The sequence below is a fragment of the Lingula anatina genome, chromosome 1, assembly GCF_051362555.1.
Source record: "Lingula anatina isolate TDL-2025a chromosome 1, LinAna3.0, whole genome shotgun sequence".
NCBI lineage: Eukaryota > Metazoa > Brachiopoda > Lingulata > Lingulida > Lingulidae > Lingula > Lingula anatina.
In genome coordinates this window covers 64,413,108-64,434,173 of record NC_141767.1, presented here as the reverse complement: position 1 = coordinate 64,434,173, position 21,066 = coordinate 64,413,108, and the positions used below count along the sequence as shown (strand labels likewise).

The window sequence follows — 21,066 nt, the reverse complement described above, 5'->3', positions numbered from 1 at the left end:
GATTTCTATTTGGCCAAACATTTACTGCCCGTAGACATTTAATAGGGCATTTTTCTAACTCATTTAACGTCGGCTTCAACACACTCGACATAGATCAAACATTAAAAAAAAAAAAACTATTTACTATATAGGCACCTATATAAGCACCATCAAATGATCACCGCAGTGATCATAAATACGGAACAAAAACAAAAAACATCATTTAGACATACGAGTCGAGCAACATTTCATATAAATGTTTGAAAAGAAAATGCGTCTTATTATCGAAATCTGCAATAATTTGAAATGTGGGCATGCTTGCACTACAGGAGAGATTTTCTATGAAATACATATAGCTCAACTTTGCACCTTTCCACCAATATAGAATAACCATATTAAGACAATTTCATGTTGTGTTGCCTCATGCAAATTTGTTGTCAAATTTTAGAAAAATCTGATATTTTGTTTCACGAAAATTGAAAACTGAGTCTTAAAAAAAATCCGATGCGTCGCCATTGTATTTTGACAAATGTGGGAGCGCATTAAGATTATAGTTCCTTTTTTCCACATTGTTAAATGTTATTTGCATCTGTGTGGCGCATAAAAGCCTACTGAAATAATGGAGTTCATTCCACTGATCAAAAACTGCTCTTTTTGCTCCAAGTAACAAAGCCAGGGAACTGTTCGGTTGGCTTGTGGTCCTAGGTGAGCCCAAGACTTGGCTTGAGACAAATCAAGAAAAACGTATATTCATAGCGTGATTTTGACTTGGGAATTCAATAAAGTGATGTTCTATGTTAACTAGAAAACATTTTGAGACGTCAATATTCTAACTTTTCGCTAGAATTCCATAAACAGATTTTCGTAACATATAACAACAGAATAAAATGTATTGACGACGACAGCTGTTTGCTAGTCTTGGCACGTATCCACTGCAGAAAGTTTCTCGGAATTGATTATCCATACCCAAATAAGGTTAGTTAGCCTTCAACACCAAGGACAAAAATCAATTTTGTTTTTGTTTTTTATTAATCTTTTAAAAATAGATCCCTGGCTATCGTCACTTTGGTTTACTTTCGTGGAAATCTTTGCAAAGAGAACAAGCGCGAGGTATGAATAATGTTACTTGTGCAGTTGCCTTATATGCAGAAAAAAAACTTTTTCTTTTTTTCTGTTCACCACTAAGACGCTGAACACTTCCTTCGTTATTTTAATAAGCGTGTAGGTTCACACAAAATAGCCAGATAGAAACCTTCTTTCAGTCGGAGGAAGATGACACCAATATGGATTTTTGTTAGGTAGAAATTGATTTGTGGTTCAACCTGTTCAGAGTTTGGTACAGGAAAAGTTGATACTGGAAAAGGATTGTATTCGTTTACATTAAAAACATCTGATTGTGAGAGATTTCCTATATATGCAAGCGCTGTCTTTTTAAATTTAAAGAGATAGTCTAATAGACAAATATGCATCAAAGGGAAATTGTTTTTAAAATTTCCGCTTTTCTTGTAAATGGATAACTCGGATGGAATATTGTCTGATTACAGAAAACATATACATATATTATATATTATATATTGTATATGTCTAGCAGGCGGAATAAAATGCACATCTTGAGAATAAACTATATTTCTTCATTTGTTTATCTGTTACACATTATTGTTCTTCAATTCATGGATTGTATGATTAAAAGAATCTTCAATTTAGCAGATTTAATCAGTAAACGGTGTGTTCTGAATACTGTAGCCCTGTGGCTATATCCATACACTCCTTAACGCCATCATTGCACCTCCAGAATACAGAATATCGTTATCATCTCCAATAAGTTTGTTTAATGAAACAGCAACTGCACACACGATCTACATAAAAAAACCGCTTTGTTCGCGTTCACAACTCGGTCAGTCCGTATTGCGTCTCAGCGAGCGTCTCTGTGGGGCCCAGTCGTGTCACACTGTGCCTCGGCTAACCTCGCGTGCATTCGACGCAAAATTAAACAATAGTTGTCGGGGGGAAATGCGAGTAAGTAATTGTTTATACCGAGCACGTGGACGATGAAAGACGCACGGCAGGGGCTTAATGACGGCAACGAGTCAAGCACTCCGATATAAACACATAGCTTTATTAGAAGACCAGAATCAAAGGAGTTGATCATGCTGTAATTTGTTCCTTCATTGTCGCATATTCCGCACTCCTATCACTTTAAATTAGTTTTCAGGTATCATCATTGTCATTATCATCTGAAGACGTGCAGTGTATTTAGTCTAAATATGATTCATTTTGTAACATTTTTTTTTGCCTTAATTATTTGAATTTTTATTTTTGATGCTAACAATTCCAAACATTAGAAAAAGAAACACGGTTAACGATCATGTGTCTTACATCTGAATGGAGCAGCATCAGTCAAATAAATACATATAAACGTACCACGATATATATACTTCGTATTTTAATGTCTCAGAAAGGCCTGGACTTTAGTTTTCGTGCAGCAGCAACAGCAACGCCAGGCAGAAGGCTTGTCACACTAGCGCGTGGATTTTTCACACCTCCAAAACAGGCTGTGTATTGCGAGCGGCTCCAACACCTGCAGCAACTTCTCGCAAACGTCACCTCGGCCAATTTAGCACGCGAAAATATGTTCCTCAGTCAATTTCTTTCTTACCTTTTCTTTCAGGTTGTTTGTGTAAGGCACGCGACGAGAGCGGGTGTTGTCACGGTGAATGCAAGTCACACGTGGATATTGTTTCATAATTGAAAAATTGGAAGAGACTTTGACCTCCTAAAGGTTGCCTCAAAAGCTGCATTCATGATAATATTCACTGTTTAAAACGGAATAATAAAAAGAATACAGAAGATGTACTCTCAAGTGGTAAAACATCTAGGTAATCAAATTTAGGTTTTGTTTGTCACCGGTCATAGAAGCAGATGGTCGAGAACAGCATGGAATTCTTTTAAGTTGGAGCATGATACTTCCACCGTGCTGTGCTCCATAAAAGCGCATCTATTTCTGGAGTAACACAGTATATAAAACAGAACAGAGACCAACTTCATCGAATGAATATAAATTTTTCCATGCAAAATGAAGAAAAGTGTTCTTTTCTAATCTTGTAAATAATATAGTAATATATGCTTTTATGGTAGGTAAAAGAAAATATATCAATCAAACCTTTGATTTATAACCGGACAATGTTCTTACAGAATGATTGTTCTCTAATTAAGAAGTTTGTTGTCTTTAAACAAAAAAAAAAAAAAAAAAAAAAAAAAAAAAAAAAAAAAAAAAAAAGAATTACTCTATTTGTTAGAGGATATGTCCAGACTTCTCATGAGTACTTGAGATTTTGTCAGGTAACTAATATCCATCGTGAAGGGGTAGATTACGTCCCATATCTCTCTACATGTCGATCATATCATGGAATGTTGATGGAAATATATGAAAAAAGTCAAAAAGGGAAAGTTGGGTTTGCTTTGAAATCAGGACGCTAGCTAATGACTACAGAACACTGTTTTAGGTGACATGATAACCAAGAAGACTGACGGGTAAAAAATGTCCATCAGCATGGCTGTAGCAAAATTGAAAAATTCACTGCATTACCTGATACTCACCTATTGCTGATGAGTGAGTTGACAAGGCAGTGTTTTGGATGGCTAGCTTTGTCACTGTTCAAACTCTGACTAGGCTCCTATCGAGAACAACATGATAAGTATCGAGGTAACAGACTTATGCTCACGCAAACCGGCCTTGTCCAAAGAGCAAGAGATAGACAATGAATAAAATAGCATTAAGTTAAGAGAAAACGCAGATGAATGGGAACCACATTCTTGACGTAAATCTTTCAGACAAGGATTGTCACAGGAAGACAATAATGTTGCTTTCACTTAATGCCACATCGTTCATGCCAAATATAAATATATTGCTATATTATGGTGAGTCGTTGTCGGAAGCCTTAGGCAATCCGTTCAGTTGTCGTCTTTTTTTCTCCCCGTAGAAACAAAACAGGATTCAATATTAGCTCAAAAATTTGACACGCACTGACCACACTCCGATGGATACCATCAGGCCAGTCCATCACAGCTGGAGCATATGACAGAGGATTTTTACAGCAGAACTTACCGTACCAGAATCAAGTATAAAATGAAAATACTACAGACATTTATTGTAGAACAACACATTCAAATTGAGAAGCGATAAAATCCTGATTATTTAGCGTCCTCAGAAACCGTGCCAGTTTTATCACTGCTTTAATGTCACAGGTGCACGGGATGTACAGTGTATGATTTCACGATTCTTATACACATAAGAAAAAACTTAATATACATCTGAAGCACTAGAAAGGTAAGTAATGCTGTGCATAAGGGCAACCTACCAAACACAAAATTCCAAGTGTTTCAAATTTTTTAAAATTATACAACCTTTGTGCAGGCAAGAACAATGCTTAAAAAGGCAGAGGACTTTTGTTGGTTTAAATCTTCTTATCCACTTTGAATATAACATTTGTTTTTATTTTAAATGGGATATCGCGTCTTTTGAAACAAATGGTTTTTACGTTTCTGTTTATTCAGTAGACCTATGTAGCATTTTAGACGAAGTAATATTGCTCATATACACGTAAACGTTCCCACTAAACATTCCCTTCTGATCATGTAACTAAGCGCTTCTAAGCCTAGAACACGTTTTAGAGTGACGGTCTATTAAAAAAAATAATAAAATTGCTGAGGACGCTTGAAAATTCAGTTAACAATATTTTGGGAGCAAAAACCGGGTATGTATTTGACTGTTTTGTTACAGCATCCGTCACAAACCATTCTGAAGATTAATTTTCAACAAAATTAGAAGTTAACAGATATTTTTCATAAATTACAAATCTTGGAGGAAACAGGAAATAAGAACTTTCGTGATTGGAAATTGAATCATAATAACTTATCAGCATATTCTCTGTAAAAGACATGATTTTTTTTTTTACTGTAAATAAAGATATTTATTATTGATTAGAATACATATTGTGTTTAAAAGGATAACAACTCTTCTTATGAGATTCATATTTCACAATAGATACATTGTAAACAACTCACAGAAATGCGATAAATTATTTTTTACCAGGAAAACGGGGGTTATGAGAATTATTCTGGATGGATACCCTCTGTAATAATCTCTCAGAGATTATTACAAAAATAAACTTTGAATATCGGAACGGATTCATTAACCATTGGTAAGTATAGGAAAATATTCGTTTATCCCAGGAAAAATACGTTTAGCCAAAATGAACAGTTACTCTCCCTTTATATGACCTTGATGTGATTACAAGTAGACCAGTGATTTAAATTGTTATTACGATAGAATGCACTTTGCAGAATATTGAGCATGCATTTATATTGAAACAATAAATATTATCTGACATATTTGATAAAGTATCAGATGGCCTATTTTAAATGACAAAAAAAGCTGATATTAGGTTTACATTATTTGAAATAGAGGTAAATTCATTTCCTATCTTTCCGATGAGGCAATATAAGTAAGGGACATTTTCTGGCTACATTTTTTAGTTTAGTGAACACGTTAAAGAAATAATAAAAAGGCATTCTGATATTCATAAAAAAAACTGTATCTCACCTCGTCAACACGAATGGCGGAGTGACAGATTCCGGAGTTGTCACGAGAGAACGAAATGAGTTTTCACTTGAGGAAATTAAAAAGAGTGGGAATGATTGTTTGTCAGAATAATAAGTAATAACGTGCTTAAAGAATCACCACTTAGTCTATTACTTGGAATATGTTTCACCTTACTCTAGAATCTCATAAATTGGGAGGCTATTTTTTATTAGTCATATTTCACAATAAGTAAAATGTAATTCCAAATTCAAATTGTTTTAAATGACTAAAAATTCGAGACCGATTAGATGTATTGACAATCTTGATTACAGTGAAAGTGTTTCAGTTAGAGAAATGTTCATTTCAAAGACAACAATTGTTTATTTTTCCAAATACTACCTATTTTCTAATGCCAACAGGCCTCAGATCTACTCATTTTAATGTTTTAACGTTTGCGACTGCATGAGAAAAAATCTGCATTCGATTAATTTATCTGTGCTTTGACCGTAAAGCTTAATAGAATAAAAGCCTTCATGACATGTAAGTATTTTTGCCATTTATTCATTAAGGGAAAACTTCCGCCACTTCCTTGCGCATCCGACAACATTAACATCTCGTCTTGCAGACTAAGGACGGAGCCATGAAAGCAAGCAATCGGGCGCATCTCTCTCAACCAACAACCTTACTATAGAAGCAAAGTGTCTATTTCACGGACTATGGTCCCAGTCAGGTTTCTTTAGACACCTGGGAGTTTCTTCCGTAACTTGACGTGGCTTGTTTCAAATTACCTTTCTCAGTGAGGAGCCGCCATAATTGCGAAACGCACCGTGCTGCATTTAAGACAATCAACAAGAGTAACGCGCGCTGTTTAATGCGTATTCCTATTGAGTCTACCTAGTACATAATTAACGCTGAGCACATTCAATAAATCCAGTAATCTCCGAAGATAAAGGAAGCGATCAAATACCAAAATGTAAATAAAGTTCACCATAAAAGCAATCATAAATAATGAACCTTATCCAGTCTATTTATCAATTAAGGGAACAAAAAGCAAAATTTAGCGCTTGCCTTTCATATAAAAGCAATGATGCGGAGGTTTCCGATTGAAATGACGTTATGCGTCTGACTGCTAACAAGATAGTGGAGAGATGGATGATTTTCCGTGTTACAATTATAGGACGTCGTCCGCTATTCACTTACAGCGATACAGACAGGACTCGCCACACCGGCGTAAGTTATTGGGATCCAACAAACTGTTCGGCATGGAAAAATGTTTTTTATGGTTGGAGGACTTCAGAACAATGTAGTGCCGTTTTTACGTGGTGTGTGTGTGTGTGTGTTTGTGTGTGTGAGAGAGAGCGAGAGAGATTACGAGAAATAACCATCATTTAAGGATAAAAAATTAACCTATCTAAATAAGAAATGCTATGAAATAATCTCTGGAGAATTTCAACCGACATTATGTTGCAAGATTTGTTCTAAAACAACAAACGCTGCATTCCAAACTACATTTACAAAACATTAATTAAATGGTCATGAGACTCATGTTGTACAAATAAACGTAAATGTGTGTGTGCGTGTGCACGCGTGTTGATACAATGTAATAATTAAAAGATTATAAAAACAGACCAGAGTGAAGTACATCCCTCAAATACTCCGTTGCACACTCTCATTTCTGCAGTGTAGCTCTCTCTAGAATAAAATTTCGTAACTTCTGTAACATTTTTAATCTACACATCCAACTGGAAGAATATAAACAAGGCAGCACAACAATGCCTACACCTTTATTTATTAGTGAACTGACCATTAGTATAGTTGCAGTTGACAAATAAGGAGTTATTTTAACAATATCTGTGCTACTGATCATTAAATTTTGTTTATTGATTGATTGTTTATTGATGAATGCCAAAGAAGAAATAATATAGATACCACAACAATAGGAACACTATAATATCACATAAAAAGCTGAATTCCTCGCACAATGCAATAAAAATACCAGGATGCATGTATGTTATTTCTATTGTTTATTAACCATGGGGATGAAAATAATTAATGAATACGTCTCTATCACTGGACTGATAATATTTGCATTTCAAAAGCCTATCTGTATCTAATATCATCTCCCTATGGTAGTGAATTTGCAGCTTAATACCTTCTACCTTTTAAATTCTGACTTTAAACCAATGAAAAACTCATTAATAAATGAAAGAATCGTCCCAGTTTTTCAAGCTCAATCTTGCCAGGGTGTGTGGAGCACTTCAGAGATTACACTCATAAAGATAGTAGAAATATCCTATGACATCACTTTTTCACACATCGGTTCCTTTTCCACTTATTTCTCATGCATTACTAAATTTAATTTCCTCACTTCATATGAAAATACTTTGTTTTTAAAACTTCATGGGAATCGTCCAAGATAGTCCAAAGTGTTGTGACTTAAAGAGAATTCAGGGGATTTGAAGAGAGGGGTCAGAAATAATGACACACAAGAGAGTGCAGTGTCTCAAGGAAAAAAGCTGACAGAATTCATATAGTATTTTTTATTTTTTGGGGGGGGGGGGGGATTTTGCTCTGTAGAAAAACAGGCTTTTGCACAACAGTACATATCCACCATGTTTACGTAGCGTGTTTCTTTTGTATTGCTTCAAAAGACAACATTCTCAGCACAGAGTGTTTCACCCTTAATGTTGGAAGTTTAGCCCCATATCTTGCACATTTTTGCCCATTTCTAGTCTTGAATGATGTAATGCACAACAGTGTTGTTGTGCGCTATTTTGGATGATTCCCATCCCTTCTATTTTGACTGTATGTGAGGCTCTTTATTTGTTTTTCAAGTCGAATGTCAAGGATTATGTTTTCTCCTTGTAGTCATTTCTTGGAAATGGCTTAACGAATAGTCCATGATGGCTGCGTCATCCATCAGTTTCCTCTTTGCTGCAGCAACCTGTCTATAGCGTCATTCACATCCCCATATGTGGCAATTAATGCTGTGTCAAGAAAAACATATCAAGTTGTAATGGTGATTAACAAATCCAGGATTATTTCAATGAAGAGGTGACTATAACTAGGTTATTATTAGGTTTCCTGAAAACTACGTAAATTTTGTTTTTGGTGAGTTTGTTATTAAGCAAGAAGTACTTCCTATTTCAAAAAATTTCATTCAATTAAAAAAAAGAAAAGTTTTTTAGGCAATTCACTCAATTACCGTTAAATGTAGTTAAAACTATAGCTAGTTGCTTTTACCTTGTATATTTGCCTCCCTGTTTATAAAACCCATTGCAGCAAGTTGTTCCAGTTGTGAGGCATACCGCTGCTCTGGGGCAGTATTCTAAAGACAAAAACACAGTGTTAAAGAAAATAATATCAAAATATCAACTTAATATAGTTAGCAAAAGAACTGCACCTGAATGTGTAGTTTTGGATCCTTTTCTATACACTGAGAGTTCCTTTTGAATTTTTGCCATACCTTATTTTATATACCTGATATTCTTTCATGCAAATACTAATCCTAAGTTCCCCTGTTTCTCAATATAAAATAGGGCTCTGTTCTCACAACTTTTAGATCGATCTATCACCGCGGGGAGTCTCACTAGATTACTGTCAGATAATCCCCCTTAAGTGTCCGTCCCCGCCTACTACAAGCTTTAAGGGGTAATTAACTTTCGTGTCCGCCCGGCTGACAGCTATTTAGCGTGAACCCCCAGGGAGTTAGGTCGATCCAATGTAGGTCGATCTAATCTATGAGAATGGGGTGTAGGACATTAAAATACGAAACTAAATTTAAAAATCCCTGAATACAAATAATTTTTTTTGAGGTTTAATGCACCACTTAATATGTATGTAAGGGAAAAAAAAGTTAAATTTTATGTTAAAATACTATGCAGTTTTAGCGGCAATTTGAAAGTGGTTCCCAAATAAATATTGTATTCATAGAAACATGGCTAGCTAACATTGTTAGTAACAATTGCTTAGAGGTCTTAAACTTAAAATACAGATGAAGTGCAATAAATAAAATGCCTGTCATAAGATCTTATTTATAATAATACATTGGATATAAACTTCACAGTCACATAAAAAACCCTAAGCATGAATAAACTTACTTTACAGACACATGTATCTTTAAGTTCAATGGTTCTCTAATTGTTTTTTTTTCTGCATTTTGTTTTCAGAGCAGCTCTACTCACCAAATCAGCCCCTCCTCCTTGCCCTTGTGCCATCATTCCTAGCATCTGCGCCATGAACCCACCCAGGGGATCGGCACCCCCCTGCCCTGGCAGACCACCAGAGGGCGTGGCAGTGTTGGCCGGGGCTCCTGGCGATGTAGTGGGCATGGTACCACTTGTTGCTGTTGTGGCAGTTGTTGATGTTGTTGATGTTGTTACCGTACTTGAACCAGTTGTGCCACTGTTAGTTGACCCTGGTATTGTCATGGGGGGTGGTACTGCCCCTGCTAAACCCATGCTTAAAGATACAAAAAATACCCATTAGATTTGACTGAAAAAAAAATGTCATATACATGCAAAAAGGCACTTGTATTAGACATTACATGACTTATCACTGGATACCACAAAAACTTTTGAAACCGTTACAGCTCAGCTTAACCACAAAATAAAATCACCTTCTGCAATAGAGGTCTCCATGTAAGAATCAAATTATATTCTAACCACAACACATCCTTCTTTTGTTCATTTTGTGGTAATATGGCAAATTTGTAAACATTTCTAAAACTCATTTCAATTTTTAGGGGGATGGGCATCCAATCTTCAAAAACAATATTTCTTTTTAATGAAAATGACAATGTGGTCTCTGTTATAGTCATAATAAAATCAATAAAAATAGCTACTAACCCTGGGAGAAGTGAAGGGGACTCAGCCTGTAGAGTCTGTAATCCTTGCTGAATCTGCATGATTGCTTGAAGTGCTCTGGGGTTTGTCATAACATTTTGTACTTCTGGATTCTGCATCTAAAATGATTGGGTTTAACAGCTATTAGAGACACCTGGGTGCATAGTTCTTACAATATCTGTGTATTTATATTAATATGTTGCAACCCCAGAAGGGGAAAAAGTTATTTTCTGTACGCATGAAGTTTTTGATGGGGGGAAATGAATAAATACTTGAATAGCTGTTGTAGATTTATCAAAGCTTGAAGTGAAAATATAATTGGACTTGGTCAAATGTTTCATAGCATCTTAACCTCACAAAATATTACTTGTGGTGTTGTACCTATTGGAGGTCTTTCTGTCAACCAGCTTATTTGAATGAGGTGTTAAGTTCCCTTATTTGCACTGACTGTTTCAGCCAACCAGGTTTGAGATAAAATGACAACTCCAGGTGATATGGTCATGTTTTCTGCCATAAGCTGGCACCTCACTTCCTTACAATTTACCACAATCTACAGGTGTTTGGGAACTTGCCAACACACTCACAGCCACTGTGGTCTCTGCTTTGAAAATCTGATTAAATTAGGCAGGGTATTCAGTACATTCAAAATCAAAGTCATGTAATAAAAACAATGACGATTGCATTTGGCTGGTGTATCTATCTATCCAGGCAATGGGCATCATCTGAGACTTAAGTTTAAACCAGGGATTTGGAGAAGAGTGGGATCAGAAATTAAGACAGACCAGCGAGTGGGGTGAAGCAACTAACAAAAGCGGACAGAATTTACCCACAAATCTATCTATAGATCTATCTATTGCAGTCTTATGCACAATAGTACACTTTCACTATGTTTCGTGTGTTACTTTTGCATTGCTTTTTAAGATGATAATCCCAGTGCATAGAAGTCACCCTTATTGCTAAAATGTAGGCCCCACCTCATGTGGATTCTCACACATTTTATTTCAAGTTAAATCTCTCGAATGATTCCCACTGCAGTCAAACTGTTAATGGGCAACTGCTATCTGGCTACTTGCAATGAAAAACTTGCAAGGAGCAAAACAGAGCAGTAGATACATGAGGTCCTTTACAAGTATAATGTATGCCACACTTCATATGAGAACAAAACTTCATACCTGTTGCAAAAAAATCGGAAGCTGTTGTCTGGTGTACTCCTGTAACTGCGGATTGCCAGCAAAAATAGGGCTCTGAGACATAATCTGAGGAAGTAATTGGAAAGGTAATTTAAATCAGTGAAATTAAAACAAGTGAAAGAACATCCCATCCCCTTCTGACATCAAAAGGTAAAAAAAAAAAAAACTGTGAACACCTAGAACAGAAATGTTAAAAGAATCCTGTTGTCACTCAATTGCTTTTCATGAACACTTTGTGAAACACTTCATGCACATACTAATATAATCATATTTTGTTGACTCGTAACTATAGTTAGCAAGTCTCTTATGGTTACGCGGAAAATGTTGTATTTCATGACTCAAGAAATTACTCAATGTGTGTATTTATACATATATATTTTCTGTAAAATATACCTAAACCTGTGCAAAAACACCATTCTAAGCCATTTTGCCACATCAGGGCACCCAGTTTAAAGACTTTCAAAAAGAAAGAAAATAGGATATAACATGGCAATCAATTAACTGAACAGCAGGAAGTGAACTTGTGGAGAACTTTTGAAAGGAAGTCTAATTGCATGCAATTTCTTCTTTCAAATTTGCCTTATTTCATTTTTCCCAAAATATACATAACATCATTTCAAGACCACAAAAACAGTAAAAAATGAGTTTTTTCAAGAAAATAGGAGAAATAGGGATAAATACCAATAATAGGAAAATAGGAACTTGATGCAATGCCAACTATCAAAGCTTTTTTTAGGTCTTGATATTTAATTTTTCTTTGCACTGGGCAAAAAACCCAGCTTAATAAAGGTTGATTCAAATTGCAGAACTATTTTTGATTATCTGCACTCACTTGTGACGCCAATTCAGGGTTAGCAGAGAGATGCTGAAGCATGCTCTGCATATAAGGTGCCTGTAACATGTTTTGCATGAGCTGGGGATTCTGTGTCATTTGGCTCATCAGGCTCTGCATGCCAGGGGTATTAAATACTGGGTTTGATCCTAGAGCTGAAAATAACACTTCAGATGAAGAACATTTAAGGGACAATTTTTGCCAAGTAATACACACACACACACACATACACACACTTGTTCAATAACATAAAAACATCTCAAAATCTTAAAAACTCAGCAAAAGAAACACTTAAAGGTACTTCAGTCATATTTTGGGTCTTTAAGTTTTTCCCGTGAATAGACCTACTGCAAACTCATGACTTTTGTAAGTGACACAAAGCAAAACATCCATGACTAGTTTCTACTCACCATTTCCTGCTGTGGTACCTGTGGTAGTGGTGGTGCTACCAGTGGTGCCTATACTGGTGCTCCCTGGTGACTGTGGTACCCAGGGGTTAGGCAAGGGGTCTGTGTTTTCCTGTCCTTGCTGCTGTGTCCCACTACTCTCTTGACCTGCAAATGAATTTACAGTAACAAATAATCCCTGTGGTGGGGAGGGGGGGGGGGGGAGGAGGAAGATTGGGTGCCCATCCCCAAAAACGATTTTAAATGATATGAAGTGGTATTTGATATGTAGAAAACATGTCAAAATGGCAAAAATAGTTACTGCGTAGTTGTAAGTAATCAAAAACATGATACTCATATTAGCAATCTGAGAAAGATCAAGGGCAAATCTGTTATTGTGTTTTCAAACAAGTCAAGGCTGTTACTTTGTTGTGTTGTTTTCCATCAGAAAAAGATTACAACATAAAAACTGTATTGAAGTAAATAAAGGAAATAAAGACAGACAGAGAGAAAAAGAAAAGTATTTATGTTGTAAGTGGTATCTAAGAGACCATTCCCACAGACATTTAGATCGATCTATCCCCCTGGGGAGTCTCACTAGATTGCTGTCAGCTTAACCGGCTTAAATGTCTGTCCTGCCTACTAAAAGCTGTAAGGGGGTAATTAACTTTTGTGCGCGCTCGGCTCCCGGAAGCTGACAGCAATTTAGCGTGAAACCCCAGGGAGTTAGGTCAATCCAGATGGATTGTTCTAAATCTGTGGGAACCCAGTCTAATACATCACATACTTTGTCCAGAGAGTGCAGCAAAAGGGTTCCCCCTCCCCATGGACTGAGCAGCATTCAGCATGGGTTCTTGAATCTCTTGGTACATCCGCTGGAGTGCACCAAAACCGCCTGGAATGCTCTGACGTAACAAAAAGGCACATATTACTTATTATATTAAAAACTGCGTCACTAATTACTTTTTAAAAGCAGTAATTTCTCCTTTATGCAGTTAACTGCCTAGAATGCATCTTTTGATGTTATGTACCTGCATTCTTATTTCCATTTATAAAATAATACATAACAAGGAATATCCATTTTTTACACTCATTAATGCAAACACATTTTTTCTGTATGTCAATCAAAAATCCATCCATAAATCTTATGTGTGCACTTTTAGATGTGTTCTGAAATATTTTTATGGATGGGCACATGGTAATTTCTCTTCTGCTTTAATTCACAAATTAATCATTAATTTTCTTTGTTATCTTGGTTTGGTCAATATTGTCTATTTGGCTTAAAGGAATAACATCTGTTTGTTATGGTTAATGAATCCATTCCCACATCAAAGTTTGTCCAAGTTTTTTTTTTCTTTTTTTTTTTTTTAACGATCTCTTAAGATTTTATTACTGAGGTATAGCCATCTATGAAGGTCCACGTAATCTGATGGCAAGCACAGATTCCAGAATAATTGCTAGTGCAACAAGTTTACTATAAGACCTACATGTTAAGAATTGTGGTTTAGCTAAGTTTCTAACACTCCCTTTGTAGAAATTGATACATATCTGTTGTTTTGTTTTTTATTTTGTTGTGAAGGTGATATAGCAAACTTGTTGCACTACCCCTTCCACTGCCTGAACTAAATTCTAAATAACCATTGCCACATAGACTTGCCCTTCAAGAAATCGACGGAAAATAGCTCTTTTTCAAATTTGAATGGGCACTGTAGAAAACATATAACAGCTAAAGCTCTCAAATTAAGCACATATGTGTGATATCATGTGAAGAATAAGTTCTGTAAATTTCAATCCAAGCAGTTGAGACAGAACGCTTTAAATGTGCAGCAAACCGTAACGCTAATCCCTTCAAGAACTCGACGAAAACCGGAAGTGCGTCATGATGTCACTCGTTTGTACTTGGAAAGCTGCTGGGTGATTTTCCGATGAGAAATATTTCGTGGCTTATACAAATGTTCGGAAAATGCCCATGCAGATAAAAGAAAATTCACTAATCAAAATTGAAACTGCGTAATTACATAGAAAAACATTGTGCATTTCTGACCTCGACTTGTCAGTGTAAACAAAGTGTACTGAACGCATCGCCAGCAAGCACGTGAATGCCGCGTTTGAAACTTTGTATCAGACGCTTCATTTTACTTGACAACACAGTTTTAACGATGGGCATGACAGGAAAAACAGTGCAAAAAACACGTACCTCCGGTTTTCGTCGATTTCTTGAAGGCGTCGATTTCTTGAAGGGCGAGTCTAGACGTAGTGATCCAAGGTTTTGATAAATAATAATAACAATAATAGTATTTTTTTTTCTTGTATAGTGCAGTCTACAATATGCACTTTAATGCACTTTGCACACAAATTCAGCTAACATTGCTTACTATGCATTTCAGGCTGTGAAGGTATTGTGAAAGAAGATCCCAATCTAATGCTTTGCCAGACTTACTTCTAAATTGCTCATAGCCCGGTCCTGCTGTCTCATTAGCTCCTGCATCATGGCAGGGTTCCTAGTCAACTGCATTGTCTGGAAAAGAAATGCAGTAATTTCTCACAGTCTATTTGAACATTTCATATTTGTTTAACCTGCAAAATAGAATATGATTTCTTTAAAAAAAAAAAAAAAAAAAAAAAAAAACTAAGAACTGAAAATTGAGTTCACCTAAGGTAAAAAGAATACAGCAGCTGAATCTCAAGTCCCTTTCCACAGCCAAAATAAGATTTCCTGGGGGAAGGGGGTAGAAGAAATTTTCTCGCACTCAAGAATCATTGCTCTACAATTCCCATATTTGAGATTTGGGGTTTTATTCCAATTTTAGTTTAATCATTTAGTTTTTAATGACTGGCCAGTAACATCAACTTGGCTTAATTTTCACTTCATAACACAATGGCAGTGTTTTGTATTGTGGCCCCACAGACATTGTGAGTCTACTTGAATAGGCTGAGAAGATAATAACAGCACCATAGATACTTCAGATAAACTTTTTTTCCAAGGGGCTTTATCATTTTTAAGGTCTATATTATAAAATATAAAAAGCTTTTTAAGTAAAATTTATTAATATGTCTGTGGGGAATTTTCAAACATGTTCAGAGTGCCTTTACATAGTTTGTAAATAAAATGAACCATGCTTTCCAGGGAAACTTGTGTCAAATGTTCATCACACATTGTTACCACTTCCACTTCTTGTTCATATGGAGCCAAGGCAAGTATTTCCTGTTTTAATAACATGTTTTGAGACTGCAAATCACTCCCTGCAGCTAATAAAACAGAAATTTCAGCCCACTAAATTATTTTTATTTTTCTTCATTGAAAAAAAAAAAAAAAAAAAACGTCAGCGAGTCTGTAAATAGTAAAAAGTAAAAGGGTAGTTTATTTGTAACAGTTCCACAGAAAAGAGGAAAAAAAAAAAAACAGATTACAGAGCTCTTAACAGTTACATACCTGTCTCATTAGTTCTGGATTATTCAACATATGAGTGATTTCAGGATTTCTCTGAAATTCAAAAACATTCCCTGGATAAGTAAAACATCCTGTGTCTTAGTTAAGACCTTAAGAGAGATAATTCCACATAATGTTGTTATGAACTTCTCTATACAGCAAAGAACATGTATATTATCATAAACATCTACATCATTTACAAATACAACTGGCATGACATGGTAATGTAGATACACTACATATCATTAAAAAATTGTAAATTCTTATATAAGCTGAAATCATCAATGAAAAGCTTAGTGCCATCCAACTTTCAAAGAAAATTTAGGTGATTAACTACTAAACCTTGCTTGCTTTCTCTGATTAACCACTACATTTTCAGTCATTTAAAAATTTGATAAAATTCAACAACATACATTTTTTACTACTTGGTTTTAATATTTTTATTCCCTTTAGTTTAATATATCTTATTTAGCACACAAAATACATTTGTTTTTATGTTAAGTAACAGGCATTTTTAAAAGAATTTTATATGTTTCTTTTTTTTTTTTTGGAAAAATCAGTTTCTTTTTGAGTGTCTTTTTAATCATTTGTTTAAAACCTTAACAATAATGAACAATAAGATTAACATCAGGTGGCCTTCCAGTGCCCAGTAGTCAGAGCCTTACCTCCATCAACTCTCTCATCTGTGGATTGCTTGTGATTAACTGCCTCATCACTTCTGGGTTGGACATCAATGACTGGACCATGGGATTGTTCATCATATTTTGCAATAACTCAGGGTTGCTCATTAACTGAAACGACATGGGAACTTAAAATTTTATAAAAGTATTGTCTTAGCATATATCCAAGTGGTTGGTGTCAGCGTCTTCAAACTACTGTTGTGGGTTTTTAAGCAAGAACGTTGCATTTGACTGGAAACGAAAATACAGAAATGTAACATCTCATAATTAGACATTTGGTAATACAAACAATTTTATCTCACCTCTCTTTGCATTCTCTGCTGCATGTCCATGAAGTTAGAGGAACCCATCCCTAGGCCTCCTAGGCCAGGTAAACCTCCCATGCTTCCAAGGTTAAATGGTGTATTAGACACATTAGCTTGAGATGGGGTTGGAGCCTGAATCACAAAATTACACATTTATGCATTGATCTATCGCTTTTGTGAATAACAAGGCCTTCAAAAAGTTCAGACATTGCTAGCAGGGGTCTGGGGGCATTTATACAACAATCAAACACTAGGGTTAATCCAGAAATGGATCTAGACTTTGAATATGAAGTATAAGCTCCATTTGTTTGAACTGGCTTATTTAACAATTAGTAGACATGATTGATGGAATACCTTAAAATGACAAAACAGACAACATTTCTTCACATTGAACTGGTTTCACATAAGTTAATCTTATTTCAAGTATAATTCTACTACAGCTGAAATCAAACAAAGTTGTGTTCTGAGATTATTAAATTTTACTAGCCTTATTTCAAATAAAATAGTATTTTTTCAATTAACTAAAATTGTTGTTAAAAATCAGATATTTTGACAAAGGTATTTAATTTCAATTTTGTGTAGTAAGTGAAAAGCTCAAATCTATGATCATTAAATTAGACATTTATATTTTTAATACTTACTGCTTGGGCCCTCTCAGCTGCTTGCTCTTGTGACTATATGAAGAGAAAAAACCCACAGTTAAAACGCATACAATGAGCATTTTTTTTTATTATTTCTAATCTGCTCCTATATATGGTTTAAAAAATTAAGGGAAATTAATTAACAGAAGTTGGTTGTAAAACATCTTGATAATATGGACACATTTTTGAGCTGATGCAGACATATTGTTAAGCTGATGCAAGCTAAATTTCAAAATACATTTATACACTTAGAACAAAAATGTCAATATTGAACTAACTGAACTAAGGGCAAAGTTCCAATTAATAAGCTCATTCACATTTCAACACAGAACATAACATAACATAACGCTAGTTGAAGGGCTGTACTTGGCAAGGATTGTTCTTGTTATATAAAAGGGTCAATGACGTGTTTTAAAGGGAAAAGCAAATGTAGGGCATGATAATCCTGAACTGAAAGTATTTTCCAACCAAGCACTTCTAAAGTCAGCAGGTGTTCTGGGGAGTCAATACCAAATCAACACCTTCAAGAAGACAAATCTCAATAACAAAATGCCTGAACTGCGGATATCCTTTAGACAACTTGCCAAGCTGGCAAATAATATATCAAAATATACAAGATCTGAAAGTTAACCTGTAACACAGCTACCTGCTAGATAAATTTCCAAACTCTATTCAATGAGTCAATTAACAATTGACAGTACTACAATATTATACGTTGAGACATTATGGAGAAAAAGCAATTTTAGATGTACTGAAAACCATTCAGCTTCTTAAACCCTTAAACCTGATATTTATTTCAATCCTCAACACTGGTCAAGATTGCATTTTTACACAAACAGAAGTCAAGAATTGCACTGAATGTGTTTTAGGACAAACGGAAGTAAGGAATTGGATTGGGAAGCCACTTGTCAGTCCTCAAGTTCAAACCCACTCCAATTTTATTACGAGTATACATATTTCTAATAATGAACAAAAATCTCCTTGAGATTTCTTTTGTCAAAAATTATTATTATTGGGTATCCAGGTGGTTTCTGTATCTTAAATTGCTTAACTTTGTATACTACACCTTTCCAAATTTCAATATAATACTTATGCTAGGTTGACTTCAGCATCAGTTGCTTTGGCTCCCCCTCAAGATATGATGACATGGACACATGCACACTTACAGTAGGTGATCACAATAATACATTGAAATGCACATATTATTATTTCATCCTTACATTTCAGTTTCATTTGAAAGAGGGATTTTCATTCTTGAATTAATTTCTCTTCCTACTGAATTTCTCACTATCTTTTTAAGTACTTAATACCTGCGTTCTAGTTTGTGGAGTTGCTTAACAACTTGTTGATTCTATTAAGAAGTTTGGCATTTTTTCTGTGATGCAGAGAAGCCTTGCAAAAGTGTCAGACAGTAGAGGTATGGATTATTGATCTCCGTGAAATAAAAAGCCTGGCTTTGACTACCTGTTCCAAGCAAAATTTGTTCTAAATTGGCCATAAATCAAACATAATTGACAAATTTATATAATCTTTCTGAAGAAAGTGCAGATTCTAATGTTATTGTGCCAAGAATCTTGGAATATACTATTCTTTCAAGTCCACATACAATGCACGTGGCATCCAAACATGCTACTCAATCTCAATTTCTGTAACACAAGTTTTTAGAGTGACATGCTAGATACTCTCCCCCCACCCCCCAAAAATAAAAAATAAATAAATAAATAAAATAAATTAATTAACAAAATAATAAAATAAAATAAATAAAAATTAACTCAATGCCATTAAAGCATACCTTTTCAAATCTGAAGATCATGGCTTAAGATATCTTACTATATTGACAAATATTATCAGGTTTCTGTATATAATAAATCTGGAATTTTGGATGTTAGATAATAAAATACTTCTGTGATTGATACTCACCCTATTAGCTGATTTGATCACCAAATGCACTGTTAATCCATCCTTGATTCCATGCTGTTTTAGATTTTCTTCATCTTTAAGAATCTTCCCAGCAAATATCAAACATAATTGTTCTACTGGTGCACCAAATGCTTTTGAAATAGCTTCACGAAACTGTAAAAGAAGAATTATAAAATTCCAACACCATGCTTTTTAATCTTTAATTTAGCTTGACCAACTTTCATAAATATGATAAAGTGTAAAACCTTTCAAGCTTACATGGATTATTAAGCAGGAATTGCTGTACTCAAATGCGGTTGATCCGATAGCTGTGTTTAAGGTAATTGGTGTTCCATAGACTCCAAACTCAGTGTAGCATATCAAAAAGAGGCCCCTCCTTAGCAAATCGAGTCATAATTCATAGTAGAAAACGTGCCCAAGAGAACTATTTGGATGTGTTTGAGATAAGAACATGGGAGGTAAGGGATGCTATATGAAAGACTTCAATTTTACTAGAAATCAGATGGTCCTTATGGTCTTAATGAAACGTAATATTTGTCCTTTTTATGACCCAGTAATAAATACATTTAATATATTTCTTTCTTCCAAGCTCAGTAATTTCAATCCCATCAATCCAATCCATCATATCATTAGATTCTTCTTGTGGAAAAAAAATCAAAAGTTTTTACTTAAGATTGTCTTCGGAAACCTTTTCTGGGATAAAAAGGAGTAAAAATTAGCCTAATTTGACAGAGGGGTGAATCAGCATTTCATCCAGACACCGGTGTGAAAAAACTGGGGGGTCCGAGTCAGAGAGCCTGCCCTCCATAAGATACAGGTTAGGGTTGGCGCGGGTCAACATTTCAGTCGGGGTTAACCTGTACAAATCAACAGACACTGGACCTTTCATCACAGGGCCTCTCGAACTTGACGCCAGTGCACAACACTCCACAGTTCAGCAATTGTAAAGGAAATGCAATGCACTCAAACATCAAGGGAACCACATGGTCCTATATTTTTTATCTTTCAAGGCACATATCGGATTTTTCACAAGAAAGATAAGTATGTACTTACCTCTTTTACCGACGCATCTGCTCCGATTTCAATATCTTTCTTTTCTTTTGGAGTTTTTACAGCGATATTAATTTTTGATCCCGAATCTTCGCTACCTTCCGCCATGTTGGCTAAATGAATTACGCAGACGTGAGAATTGAAGAGAATATTTTTGGCTTGGAATTGATAAATAAAAGACCACATTTCAACACACTTTAATGCAAAATGAACTATTTTTTGTGAAAT

General features: G+C 35.2%; 1 protein-coding gene across 2 annotated transcripts; it reads right to left on the bottom strand.

Annotated features, from left to right (window-relative positions):
- Window positions 1-7,329: 7,329 nt before the first annotated feature.
- On the bottom strand, window positions 7,330-21,019 carry LOC106162395 (ubiquilin-1). Of its 2 annotated transcripts, XM_013539689.2 has the most exons (15): window positions 20,842-21,019; window positions 19,789-19,941; window positions 17,869-17,901; window positions 17,225-17,359; window positions 16,908-17,033; window positions 16,246-16,296; window positions 15,253-15,330; window positions 13,600-13,717; window positions 12,837-12,980; window positions 12,427-12,581; window positions 11,577-11,660; window positions 10,408-10,523; window positions 9,745-10,021; window positions 8,804-8,888; window positions 7,330-8,547 (listed from the first exon to the last, which is right to left on the bottom strand). In XM_013539689.2, exons 1-15 carry the CDS (start codon window positions 20,944-20,946, stop codon window positions 8,480-8,482), a joined length of 1,728 nt encoding a protein of 575 aa, XP_013395143.2. In that variant the 5' UTR covers window positions 20,947-21,019; the 3' UTR covers window positions 7,330-8,479. The 2 variants fall into 2 exon arrangements, with proteins under 2 accessions (XP_013395143.2, XP_086859315.1); XM_087003189.1 differs by lacking the exon at window positions 11,577-11,660.
- Window positions 21,020-21,066: the final 47 nt, after the last annotated feature.

Coding starts and splice junctions, on each gene's coding strand:
- LOC106162395 (XM_013539689.2), bottom strand. CDS start 20,946: ATGGCGGAAGGTAGCGAAGATTCGGGATCAAAAATTAATATCGCTGTA. Junction 17,034..17,224: donor AGCAGAGAATGCAAAGAGAG/GTGAGATAAAAT, acceptor ATGTCGTTTCAG/TTAATGAGCAACCCTGAGTT. Junction 16,297..16,907: donor AGATGAGAGAGTTGATGGAG/GTAAGGCTCTGA, acceptor TTTGAATTTCAG/AGAAATCCTGAAATCACTCA.